The following is a 14357-nucleotide window of genomic DNA, read 5'->3' on the forward strand; positions in this document are numbered from 1 at the left end:
CACAATACTAGCACCTTATGTTTCCTGTGAGCAGCTACTTTTGTAGTGATGGTATACTGTAGTCAAAGCTTACCATCGATTGATGGAAGTGTAGATAGGATGGTTATACTATTCACGTAGGATTGGGTAAATATTTTTTTTACCATTCAGTATTTATATCAAAATTGTTACTCCGTAATTAGACTCCGTAGTATATAGCCTAAATAATACTATACAACTTAGGAAAAATATACTTTAATAATTTCAACTATGAGTGATTTACTTCTAATAATTCCAACTAAAGTAAGGTTGATTATCTAATAATCTCAAAAAAAAAAAAAAAAAAAAAAAAAAATCTCAAGAATGCTTGAGCCTATGAGTTTGTCTCCAATGGTCCCAATGATCGCTAACCTGTTGTTAGAGTTTCTTATTATTATTTAATAGTCGTGTGTCAACACGTAATTGGTCTAAAATTAAGAAGAAAAAAAACATTAAAAAAACCCAAATTCTTTCCCCCACCTCTAACCTAGCCGAAAATAATCCCGACATAAAAAAAACTCGAGTAACCCCTGATCGAAAAACTCGAGTAACCCGACCGAAAAACTCGAGTATTCCCGACACCTCAAGTGAACCCTGATCGAGAAACTCGAGTAACCCTATTGCACAGTTTACCATATTTTCATTTATTATATATTTCTCTGTTTTTATTTTTAACAAACTTGAAAAAAACTTAAAATCGTATTCCATTCACAAGAATCACAACAAAATCAAACCCTAGTGTCGAAAAGCCATTGCTGCAGAAATCAGAGTCGGGTAAGTATTTTGATTTACAATTTTGAATGATATATTTATATATTATTATAGTTAGATTATGAAAGCCTGAAAGGTTTAAACTTTGTAGGTGATTGTTTAAGTTATGGATGTCAATTACGAGATTATTGAACCATTGAAGAAGAAGAAGCATAAGAAGAAGAAGGTTCCAATGCAGTTGAAGGCGATTCTTCGGGAGTTTATGCAGTCCAAGGAGGATGAGATTCTCCGAGAGTGTATGCGCTCAAGCAAACAGATTCTTCGCAAGTTGTTGCACTCCAAGAAGAAGGAGATTCTTCGGGAGTTTATGCACTTACACAAGAAGGAGATTCTTCTGCAGTCCAAGAAAAAACAGATTCCCAAGTCGAGGAAGAAGAAGATTCAGAACAAGGATGAATTTCCTCCAGAGTTAGAGGTATTGAAAGATATGAACATAGCTGATAGAGAGGAATTGAGGGAATACTTCTTTCCTGGTAATCCTATGAAACCCTGGGATGAGCTCATATTATCCCAGATTTTTGATGATTTAGATTTGCCTCTTCATCAAGAATATGATCCTGTTAGAGATGTTACTAATAAATTGGAAAACTTTATTTATGATCAATGTCGTAATGCTAATTATAGATTTAAATGCGACATCAAGATTGGGGGGTTTGTTGATATTGAATCCCTGTTGTTTTCTCGCCCAAACGATTATCTTGTTAGTAGAGATGGTCGTGTTGTTAAAGCGGGTGATCTTTGTGGGAAATTTGTCATGGTTTGCTGTTTCTTCTTGCCTGTTTGTTACTCTTCCTCGTCCACCTGGGAAATTGCAGCTGCATCTTATGAACTTTACTCTAAATTGAAGGGTGGGTTTGAGATTGTCTTAGTTGCCAAGATGAGACGTGGTTGGACTCGTGATAAGGATGCCTTCCCTGCTTTCTTAGACGGGTTCCCACCTAATTGCCTTGCAGTCCCGTTTCGTGCCAAGTCTCATCGACACCGTGTGTGCAAGTCTCTGGGTGGGATGGACTCTGCCATAACAACTTTTATGGTTGACCCCAATCAAACTGTTCTGATCTACTCACATGTTCCCGGCGGTATACATTCTACTTCCTTTGTACCTTTTTATGGAGCAAACTCCACCCCTTTTCCCTTTGTTTCTAAGAAAGTTACTTGCGTGTCTGAGACTCGTGCTTATATTGTCCCTACCAAAGCTATGAGGAATCTCAGCATTCCATCCTCTCTCGAGGACATTTTGTGTTGCAAAACCTCTGATATGGTCTCCAGGAAGATTCCTCTAGGAAATGGGGCATTTCATCAGGAGAATGTGTCTATTTCAGAACTCAAATCCAAGCTTGTCGGGCTGTATCTCTTTACTTCAGGACATATGATTCCCATGCTTTCTAAGATTGCACAAGCCTGTTTGCAGAATGGCAAGGAATTGGAGATTGTCTTGGTTTATTTTCCTGGAATAAACACGGCTCATGATCCGCAGTCAGCTAAACAGGATTTTCTCAATGTGTTAGCAAAGCGGAATCACCCTTGGTGGGTTGCACCCTATAACAGTACTGCGTCCATTATGCTGAACCATATGTTTGAGTATGGAGAAAGGATAGTCATTTTGGGACCTAATGGCGTATTTGTTGAACCTCGCGGAGCAGAACTGATGCAGATGTTTGGTTTTTATGCATATCCTTTCAGACTTGACTGCGTTGTCCAGAAAATCTCGGAAGAACTAAGGCAAGTCACCCTAGAGTCATTCTTGAAGTTACTAGAAATCCAGGAGTTTCCGAAGATAAAGAAGAAGGTTCTGTTTTACTTTGACTATCCATTTCATATTGATCATGACGTTTATGCTGCAGTGAAGGGTTTCAGCAAGTGTAAAGATGTGCGAATTATAATGGTTTCCTTTAGTGATGGAGAATTTTCAAGTGAGATAACTACACTACAAAACTCTGATTCTAGAGACTACTCTAACTCACATAAGGATAGGGTAGTATGTCATACAAATGGCTCCGGTAAGAGTGGCAAATTTTTCTTAAGGTTCTTCAATAGTTCATTTCCTACTATCGTTGCATTTGGAAAAGATGGCATGATAAATTCGGTATTAGCTCATTGTCTTTCTTCTGATGAAGATAAAGCTCAAATAAAAGGTGATCTGGTTGAAGAGGTTTCGTCTATATTGAATGATGTTTTAGAATTTTATGATAAAAACGAGATGAGGTTTGATCGCTATCAGGATCATCTACAGCAGGGACAGGATCTTAGGCAAACTAAGTTCTGGTAGACGTTGGGGAGCTTTGTAACAGCATTTGTTATTTCAAGTTAGTCAATTTGCTGTTTGCTTGGTTTGAGTAAAACTGATGAGTGGGAGTATTTCGGGAAGATAGCATTTGTTAGGACGAGACTACCCTCACTGCCTCACATACGACTTTGCTAGAGCTTGTTTTAGAAAACTCGTGTTCAATGGAACTATTACAGTATTTTGCTGGACCTCTTGTTGCTTGATGTATAAATTAGTACGCAACAGTTTTGCTTGCTCCTGCATTACGCACAATACTAGCACCTTATGTTTCCCGTGAGCAGCTACTCGCTTCGTTTTTAAATACTTGCTTTACTTTTCTTTTGTGACCGTTTTTAAATAATTGCTTTATTTCCTCATTTGGAAAGTTTTTAAAATATTTAATTTATTTCTCAAAACTAGTGAGACCTAATTTTATTGCTTTTATATTCTCTCTCCTCCAATTTACCTTACATTAACCCCACTACCTCTATATTTTATTACTTTCTCCAATTTCTTTTAAAACTCTGCACATAGGGAAATAGAGCAAGTATTTAAAAATGGAGGGTGTACTTATGTAACGATGGTATACTCTAGTCAAAGCTTACCATCGATTGAAAGTGTAAATAGGGTGGTTTTACTATTCACGTAGGATTGGGTAAATATTTTTTTAAACCATTAAGAGCAAAATTGTTACTTCGTATCTCTCAATTTATTTAAGTGAGCTTCTGTGCAGAGTTTTACGAGAAATATACGGGGTGTGTAGATAGGGTGGTTTGTTGGAGGATTAAATATTATTGTAGTATGTGATCAGAATAGACATGGCAAACGAGTCGTGTTTGAGTCAGGTCATTTCAAGTCGGATTGATTTCAGTCAACAAATGTTTAGGTTGGGTCGGGTCAATTGGGGTTAAAGGTCAAATTCAGGTCAACACATCGAATTGAGTTCGGATTTGGTCAACATTTAGGTCCACTTGTTGGGTTGTGTAAGTTTGGGTTGGGTCAATTTTCAAGTCTAATAATAATATTTGTTCTCAGTCAAACGGGACTCTTTGTGAATTGCAAAATTACAAAGTATTGGTCCTATTGTTACATGTAAAACTTTTTTTGTATGATTTGAGTAGTTAAACTTAAGAGTTGGCAAATAAAATTCGTGTATGGTGAATTAAGTCAGGTTAAGGTCGAGTTGGGTCAATTTTTTTAGGTTAAAATCGGGTAGCTCACTTTGGATTTCAGGTTAGGTCATTTCGGACATCGTGTCACGTTCAGGTCAATTCTACTTTAGGTCGGGTTAGTTCCAGATCATGTCATTTCTAGTCAACTTTTAGGTCGTAGGTTAGGTCATATGAGTCAGGTCAAGATTACAAGGTCTAGATCAGACTAGTTAAAAAAAAAAAGTTTGGATCGGAGTGTAATCATAGGGACCAAAAGAGATATATAGACATGGAGTGATTAAAAATAGTACAAAGTAACCCCTCTGTTTTAAATAGAGTTAATTATTGATTTGCACTAGTATGCAATACTTTTTTGCAATCAACCAAATTTTGTAAACTTAAATAGATATATTCTACAAAATCTAAACTAATTTATTGTATTAATAATCCTCATATTTCAAAAAAAAAAAAAAAAAAAATTATATCACTTATTACATGGTCTCCATCATACACACATTTTCTATATCAGTCGATTTTTGGCTAATTGGCTGATTTCAACCCTAAACCAGCCTATGTCGACCAATAGTGGTCAAATCTATGCTGGTTTTGGGAAAGGGAGTCATTTTGGGTAGCAGACTTGACAATTTTGAAGGGGGGCAGGGAAGGGGGTGAGTTTCGATCGTCAGGCTGGTAAGGGGCTGCACCGGAAGTGGGGCAGGGGCGGCAACTATGCAAGGGTGTTGGGAAAGGGTGTCGGTGGTGATTATCTTATTTAGGTTTTCTTATATAGGATTTCTTGAGCCTATAAAAGATAACCTAAATAATATAAAACTTAATCGGAAGAAACTATATCCCTTCAAGTTGGAGCATAGTATTGAAGGATTGTTTCATTGTTTGGGATGGAGTTAGAATTTATTTCATCTAAGATGTTAGCTCGTTTTAAACAGGTGGCGTGGCATAATTAGATTATTATGTTCAATTTTTCTTAATTTTATTATCAATTCATTCAAATTAAAAAAAAAAAAAAAAAAAAAAAAAAAAAAAAAAAAAAAAAAAAAAAGTGGTACAAGGATTTGGGCTTTTTATTAAAAAAAAAAAAAAAAAAAAAAAAAAAAAAAAAAAAAAAAAAAAAAATCAGCCTGTTTGTTATAGAGTAGTACTCATATTTCCTAGAAAATAATCTATTTATTTACTATAGTATGTTCTACTTACAAAAAGAAAATAATTTATTTATTTGTTATAGGAAAAGTATTTAACAATGTGTTCTTTTCACGCTAGGTATATGTTCATTTCATTTTAATAGTATGTTTTTTTCACTCTAGGTATATGTTCATTACAGTTTAATAGTATGTTTTTTTCACTGTAATTATATATTAATTACATTTCTATTATATGTTCATTTCGATTTATAGAACATGAAAAAGAACATTTTACTATATTTTAATATACATTGTATTATTTGAATCTACTACAACTTTTTTTTTTTTTTTTTTTTTTTTTTGGAATTTGTCCATTTATTTGTTTTCTTCTCCTGAAATTTAATAATTGTTTGGTCTTCTTCAAGAACTTTATTTTGTTTCTCATTGCAACACCAAATTAATTCCCAAAAAACAAAAAACAATATAACTAAAAATTACAATTTTCAAAAAAAATTATAAAAAAATAAAAAAAACTCAAACAAAAAATAAACAAGTATGAATGTCGAATTTAGGCCTTTTTCTATTCACCTTGTTTTCACTTATTTCAGGGTTGATAAGTTCAAATAAGGGTTAATAAGTTCAGATAAGATAAGTTCATATAAGTTCTGATAAGTTGTGATAAGGGTTAATCAGGGCTACCAAGTTTAATTTATAACTAAAATAAGTTCTAATAAGGGTTAATAAATTCAGATAAATTTAGTTAAGATCAAATAAGTTATAAGTAAAAACCAAGAGAATAGAACGCTCCCTTAGTCTTATCTTTCGTTTTTGTCAACAAATTTGGACTCAAAATATCGAATTTCTTGATATTTCGCTTAGGGTTTGAATATAAATGGATTTGAAGTTTTTTTTTTGGAGAAAGAAAACTTCTAAAACGAGAAAATGAACTTTTGGTAAAAAAAAAAAAAAACTAAAATGATTTGTAATTTTTTTGAAGACAAATGAATTGTTATTAATGTATGATAATAAAAACTATTTATCTATTTCTTTTTTTACAAAACTGATGCCAAAAATACTTGTGTATATTATAAATGAACACTATGTTGTTTTATATGTCAGGTACATTTAAAATATAAATGGATGTACTTTCCGTTTTTTTAAACCAAAACATCTTGTATTTTATTCCGTCCTATACCCATGTCGTTTTAGAGCGTGCGCACAATGTGGACGGTGCATACGTCTGCACGAATTATTAAAGTATTATTTATCCCCGATCAACCATTCATTATGGTATTTCTCCAATGATGATCATCAATTGAAAAGAGCCATTTTAGATAATTGACATTCCATTACGCCGGGAAAAAAATTCGCAATTGCTTATTAGAATCCTAACTTTGTTTTTCTAAATCGAGAAATCCATAATCATGTCAATCAAGTGCTTGAGTTTGAAACTGCACAATCATATTTAGAATGTTGTTTGACATTATTTGCCAATCTAAACATTCTTCAAAAGTTACAACCAATATATATGATTAAATTGTTTTCCCTTCTTATGTGTTTATTTGTTTTTTCATATTAGTGCTTTATTTTAATTTTTATTGTAGGTGAAAATGTAACCGCTGTTAATAGAGATTCAAATATCCAAAAAGGTATGAGATAAATGAGATTAAGTTAATTCAACAATTACAAAAGCAATTATAAGCTACACATTTTATTAAACAACATAATAAATATTATGTTCAAGAAATCAAATTTATCAATTATATGTGTGTCAATGATGTGAAATTATATATATACATATAGTTACATAATTTGTTACTATATATATATATATAGTTTACGTAATTTGTTAATTTATAAATAATTTGTATACTATCCCATTTTTTTAGTTCATACGTTTGACTTTAGCACTACTTACATACAACCCTTTGACCGTATTTTGTGTTTTATACGTAATGAAAAATATAGTTATGCAAGATGTTATTAGATTCGACACAATTTATAGGTTAAAAAAAACAAATTTTCATAGTATTTGCTTATCGGTAATTAAAAATATTGATAATATAATTTATGCATTATATCAACTTTTTCACATTGAAAAACATGAATAAAGAAACGTGTTAACTAAAACAAATAGATGAAGTATAATATATTTATGTTATTTGAATTTACGTTTAAAATGCTAAATTCGTCTATCTGTTGACATGTGAGGCTTTTTGTTCACATTCTTTTAAAGTAAATAAAGAAATTTAATACTGCCTCCGATATTTTTAGTTGACACCTTTGATTGTCACTCTTGCCAACATAATATTTTAACCATTAATAAATCTAATTATTGATTATGTAAAATTATATTTAAAATGGATATTAATAAAATATATATATATTGAGACGATTCAAACAATATCTCATTTAATTACGCTTTATTGTAACTATATAGCACAAAAGTTAATCAAACTATAGTTTGTTGTTAGTTTAAAAGTCAAATTATGTCAACTACAAAAAAAAAAACGAAGGTAGTGTACCTTAAAGTGGTATTTTTTTGGGGCGTTATAATTCGTGAAAATACAAGTTTATCTTCATGATAAACAAAAAATCATTTATCTAGTGACATTTTTTTAGGAATCATCTAGTGGTATTTCTGTAAATAAGTTGACAACTTTTATTAAATGCGGGCCCTAAAAATATAGATTTATTTACGAAAAGGTCATGTTAACTAAATTGTTTTGTTGATTTATTTACGAAAATGCATGCCACTAGATAAACGATTTTTGTTCATTACGAAGATAAACTAGGGCTCCCTTAATTAATTCTTGGGGGAGAAGGTTGTTCATCCTTTTAATTAGGAAAAATTGTTAGGAATTACCCGCTTAATAGGTCATTTTGTCAACCATTACCCGCTTAAAATTTTGATAAAAAAAAACCACCCACTAATTTAAACTAGCACTACTGATTTTGGTTTTCTGTCAACAAAATTCGGCGAGTGGGGCTTACTTTTGTTTTTTCTTTCAAAATTTAAACACAAAATGATGAATCACTCAATTAAAAAGCCAAAACAAGTGAATTTCATATTAATTTAGAAGCATTACATATTTCTTAATTAAAATCACAATTACTTTCACCCTTTTTAATAGGCGAAATATTAAAAATTTTGGTAAAATCACATTTGCCGGATTTGCTGTCGGAAAACCAAAATGAGTAGTACGTGCTACTCAAACTTTTTAAATTTAATGGGTAGTTTTTTTTAATAAAAATTTTAACCGACGAGCGAGTAGTTGTTGACAAAATGACCTATTAGATGGGTAGTTCTTAACAATTTTTCCTATTTCAAAAAGTTTGTTATTTTTTGTTCTAATTCCAAATAAACAAGAATTTTGCATATTAAATTAAAATTAAAATTGCAATCAGTTTGTAGTATGAAACACAGAAAACTCAAAACAAACAATAATATGAAATGAGTCCTTAGTTGTTTGTAAGGTGTTTAATACTATCTCGACTTCTCTTCATACGTGTTAGAATATTGAGCATGCGATGTGTTACTTTTTAGGGTTTGTTGGGTATGATCATAGAAAACATAATGGAATGATATCAAATAAGCAGGAAATGGAGAGCAATTAATCTTGTTCTTTGCTCTCCATTCCAAACGAATAATTTATCAAGTAAGAGCGGGGAATGGAGAGCATAGGAACCAAATAAGAAGTTGAATGGAATGATATCAAATAAGAGCGGGTTCATTCAATTCGTAACCTAATACTTTAGTTGAAAGCAATACCATGTCACTTATTAACATACATCATCAATAAGTCAACAACTCACAACTATTTCTTCATATATATTATTCTATACCCTATTACTTCGTATTAAACTATTCAGTAGGCTCGGTGTCACTGGAGGCCAGGGGTGGATTGGGATGGGTGTGATAGCTGGGAACCATGAGGGGATCGGAAGTCCTTTTTGTTGCCACTAGAAGAATGTGTGCCTTTTGGTCTTATGAGGTTGCGGAGGCAAAGGCTTTGGCAATGACTGCTAGCATTGGCGGATCTATTAAGGGGCTTGAGTGGCACCGCCCCCCCCCCCCCCCCCCCTCAAATTTTTTTTTTATTATTTATATTTAAGTAAAGGTGTAAATTTGTAGATTAAATACAATTTTAATGCAATAATAACATCAAATTAGCTTTGTCATAGTGGTAATGAAAAGATCGATGTTGTCAGACTCTTACCAACAAGCTTGAAAAGGGAGTCGTGTGTCTCTCAAATTTAGACTCCATAAGAGCATCTCCAATGATTTAATTGTAAGGACTTGCTTGCAATATAAATAAAATTTATAGCTACATGCTTACTATTATATTGGAGAACAAAAAATTGAGCACCATGCTAGCAATTGTAGCCCAAACAAGCTACAATTGTGATTTTAACATATAGGTCATTAAAATGACCACTTATATTTTAACATGTGTATAATTATTTATTTATTTATTTATTAAAATTTATTTTTCACAAACTAAAAAATGTTGTAGCTTACCATTGGAACACTTTGTTGCTAAAAAGTGTTGTAGCTTAAAAATTTATTTAGAAAAGCAAGCTACAAAGCATTGGAACTTGCCATTGGAGATGCTCTAATTGGTAACATTTTTTCCTCTTGTACTGCTTTTGATTCGATTAGTTGGTTTCATGTTATGAGGGATGACAGTTTTGTTACTCATCAACTTGCTAAGCTAGTTCCTTACGGGCTTGAACAAGTGTGAGAAAAGAGCATGTTGATGTTATAAAATGCATCATTGATTATTGATGATTGTGTCTACATCATATATACATTAAAATGGATTCCACGCACAAGATCAGAGTACATATGTGTTGCGTGACACATAAGTTACCTTTAATTGGTATAAAAGTTAACTCTCATATATTATGGATAAATAGTGTCTTAAAAATCGTACTATTACCTTTAATTATTATGTGGAACTTTAGGTATAATTTGTGAAATATATAATACTTTAAAGTTGAAATTAATAATTAACGGAAAGAGTATAAAAGGCGAATCATTAATATTTAAGGACCTTAAGAATTACACTACGATTGTCAACAAGCACTGTTTTAAGCAATAAGTCTATTGTAGACCCTGGTCCATCTAGAACTAGATGGACCACCGGGCCCATATACACTACAAACCTCATATCTTGCGGCCCAAACACTCTCAAAATTTATTCAGTTTCTTTCTTTATGTTATTTCGCTGCAACAACATATTTCTCTCCTCTGCAACATCTTTTATTTATTACTTTCATTTCATTTTTAGTTGCTCAACTAGTTATCTCTCTCCTCTATGAATATCCATGGAAGATAAACAAGAAAAAGGTCCAGAAAGGTAATTAAATATCTGAAAAACCTAAAACTTCTTTAGATTTCTTTAAATTCGTTAATTGATTTCCTTCGAAATTGTTGTAATTTGTTAAAATTATTTAAATTTTTGTAATTTGTGAATAATTTCATAACATTTTTCACATTTTTTTAGAAACTTGACAAATTATTCTACAAGTAGTGATGAAGATGAATTGTTGAAGCTAATCCAATCGATTTCAAGGCATGCAGTGGTACAATGCAATTGTTCGGATATTTTTACCAAATGTTCAAAATTTGCGATGTTCAGATTTTTTTAATAAAAAGTTCAATTTTTGAAATTGTTCAGATTTTTTTACTAAATGTTCAAAAGGTAAAGGCGTGGTACATTGCGATTGTTCAAATATTTTTACTAAATATTCAAATTTTACGATGTTCAGATTTTTTTACTAAATATTCAAAATATGCAATTGTTCAATTTTTTTTACAAAATGTTCAAAACTATAGGCGTGATACATTGCGATTGTTCAAATTTTTTACTAAATGTTCAAAAAATTTGATGTTCAGTTCAATTTTTTTTACTAAATGTTCAAAATTTGCAATCGTTCAGATTTTTTTTACTAAATGTACAAAAGTATGGGCATGGTACAATGTGATTGTTCAAATATTTTTACTAAATGTTCAAAATTTTCGATGTTTTGTTCGGATTTTTTTTTACTAAATGTTCAAAATTTGCAATCGTTCATAATTTTTTAGTAAATGTTCAAAAGTATAGGCGTGGTACATATAACTAATTTTGAAACAATCAATTAATAAATTTCATACAAATTAATAAGATCGATAAAATTAATCGATCAAATTAATGAAAACAATAAAAAAAATATCAATTAATCGATCATAATTGATTGAAATCTATCATAATGGATTGAGATCGATTAGATTAGCTTCAAAAATTCAATTAATATTAAAACAAGTATTAAATCCACAAATTCATCTCAAAAACAAAAAATAAATCAATATTGGTCACAATGAATTCAGAATAACTAACTTGGATTTATCACTTCTGAAATTTTGACGGTTTCCGTCATGTTTAATGCAACAAATCAATGGAAAATATAATGGGAAAAAAAAAAAACCAAAGAACAGAGGAGAGAGGAAATAAGAATTTGAAAAACAAAAGAATTATAATCTAGAAAGAAAAAAAAGACAATCAGATTAAGAAGGGAAAGAGAGCTCATGTGAAGAAGGAAACAAAAAATAACAAAAAAAAAAAAAAAAAAAAAAAAAAAAAAAAAAAAAAGAAAAGAAGAAAATGAAGTTGCATTTAAATCAGAGAAGCATGTGTTTAGTAGTGGTCCATCTAAAATAGGTGGAGCAGGGTACATAGAAGAATTTGTACTGTTTTAAGGGCCTAAACATAATACCGATTGTCAAAAAAGGGCCTAAACACAATACTGACGAAGACACAAGCACTGTTTGACGGAGTTAAATGGAATTAAACGGAGTTAAATACTTTTTTTACTGCAGAATTTATTATATTTACTGCAGATAGAAATTTAGATTTTCAATTTGAAGTTCAAGAACACGAAGTTCCTCCCAATTGCTCTCCAATTCTCCATTCTATTTCTACTAAAGTATGCTTCAGATCTTCTACTCTCATTTTCTGCTTTAAAATTCAATCTAACATCATACATAATGCATGTTTATATATTTGTGCAATTTCTTATTTTATTCTAAATTTTGTATTGTTTAATGTAGTAATTTCTTATTATAATGTTGTTTAGGGTTTCTAAATTGGATACTCAACTCAATTTGTGGACCCCATTCTTGCTAATTCACTTGAATTTGATACTTGTGCACCAAAATGAACTACTATTATGCATATTTATTTGAATATTCCATGTGATTTTTATAGAGTTAATGAATAATTAACTTAATTGATATACTTTAAAAATGGTTATGTGTGTATTTTGTGAACACATTTTGTCCATATTGAAGCTGTGGAATTTAATTTTACTTCCAAGGAAGAGTTCTACTGTAAAATCAATCTAACAACTAATCATAATAATTTCTATCTTAACTTTTGATTATTAAGAAGTTCTACAATGCTTGCTAAAATGTCAACTAGTTTAGTTGGGTAAAGTCGAGGATGATGTTAAGACTTAGTGGCTCCTTATGTAACCAAAAAAAGAAAAAAAAATAGTCCATACTAGTAGAGGACCAACTCAATCAAAGGCTAAGCTAATGGTTGAGGCCGCTTAAGAATAAATTTTATACTCTATCACACCTCCACCATAGAGTGCTTAATAATTCCACTTAAAAAGAAGGGTTGGATGAGATTCGATAAGGCTTAAACTAATACCACATTTGAGGATTAACTTAACCAAAAGCTTAAATTGATGATTAAGGCTTGGAATATGTTTTATACTCTATCACATATTATGGATCAACAATTTTAAGCAAAATATCATTTCAGATTTTTTTTTTTGATAAAGTAGCCTTAAACTTGGGATTAATCTTGAATGATCAAAAGACGGGATTGATTTTGGAATATGTTTGAAAACGGGATGATTTATGTGAAATTTTCCTTTATTTGATCATCCTTCAAGGTGAATATTGTTGTTTGTACTCGGGAATTATGTTTTAGTTTTGATGGAAGATTCAATAAGGTAATTACTGCAGATTTGCAACAGCTAACAGCGTGATGGGTGGAATAGATATCGATCTCAATGCTCCTTATGTAGAAGAAATTGAAATGTCCTGTGAACAGCCCGCTGTGATAACAACTAATCTTAGTTTGGAAGCTAACTTTGTTAATGTGAATGAAGATGGAACTCATGGTCATGGGAGTACAAATGTCGAAACTCCTAGCAGGAAAAGTACAGATAAAAGTTGTAAAAGAAGATTATTATGCAAGGTAAGCACAACATCTACTAGGAACATATTGTTATATACATAATCCATTCTCATATATCATACTTTACAATGTATACGTCGATGATATCAGCAATTTTCTATGTACTACCGCTTGTAACCTGGTTGTACTTTTTACATACTTGATGATCTTAAACTAATTTTTGTGGATGGCTACATGTTAGACTCATGGAAACCTTTGTTTTTTTTGTGTGTGCGTTTCATTTTTGTCTAGAAAAGAAAAAAGGTGCCGAAATCAGGGAAGCAAGCTGCATCCAAAGCGTTTAAACCATGGAGGTATTGGAGGGACATTGATGGAAGCAAAGGAGAAGAGGTAAAGAAGGCAAATAAAGTGATTAAAATGCGTTTTACTAAAAGTCTCAAGGTAGGCTGTTTGCATTCTCTGATTGTAATTTGCAAGCTACTTGTTGTCTTGTTTCATTTTTATTTATCATCACTCCGTATTCCTTTTCCTATGGTTTGGAAGTACATTATGCTTATCTTTCTTTCTTAGGGACCGAACTTAAATTGTAGCATTGAAGCATTTGGCCGTATTTGCAAAAAGTTTGATGAGTTGAGGTTGAAGTGGGTTAAGGAAATGGGATTTGGGGGGCTTCTTTATCTCGTCGACATTAAGCTGCCCCGTGCTTTGTGTTATTGGCTAATGACCCGTATTGATCCATTTTTTAAATGGCTAAGATTAGGAGACACACTTACCTTACCACTATCAAAGATCCAAGTTTGCTGGATACTAGGCATACCTT

At 31.5% G+C, this 14357-nt stretch overlaps 1 protein-coding gene across 1 annotated transcript; it reads left to right on the forward strand.

The window, feature by feature from the left end:
- The first annotated feature begins 330 nt into the window (after window positions 1–330).
- LOC145639549 (uncharacterized) lies at window positions 331–3236 on the forward strand. The gene is made up of 2 exons (XM_081690820.1): window positions 331–792; window positions 881–3236. Exon 2 carries the CDS (start codon window positions 896–898, stop codon window positions 3056–3058), a length of 2163 nt encoding a protein of 720 aa, XP_081546946.1. The 5' UTR covers window positions 331–792; window positions 881–895; the 3' UTR covers window positions 3059–3236.
- Window positions 3237–14357: the final 11121 nt, after the last annotated feature.

This window comes from Chenopodium album, chromosome 1, assembly GCF_948465745.1.
Source record: "Chenopodium album chromosome 1, dcCheAlbu1.1, whole genome shotgun sequence".
In the NCBI taxonomy this organism is placed as follows: Eukaryota; Viridiplantae; Streptophyta; class Magnoliopsida; order Caryophyllales; family Amaranthaceae; genus Chenopodium; species Chenopodium album.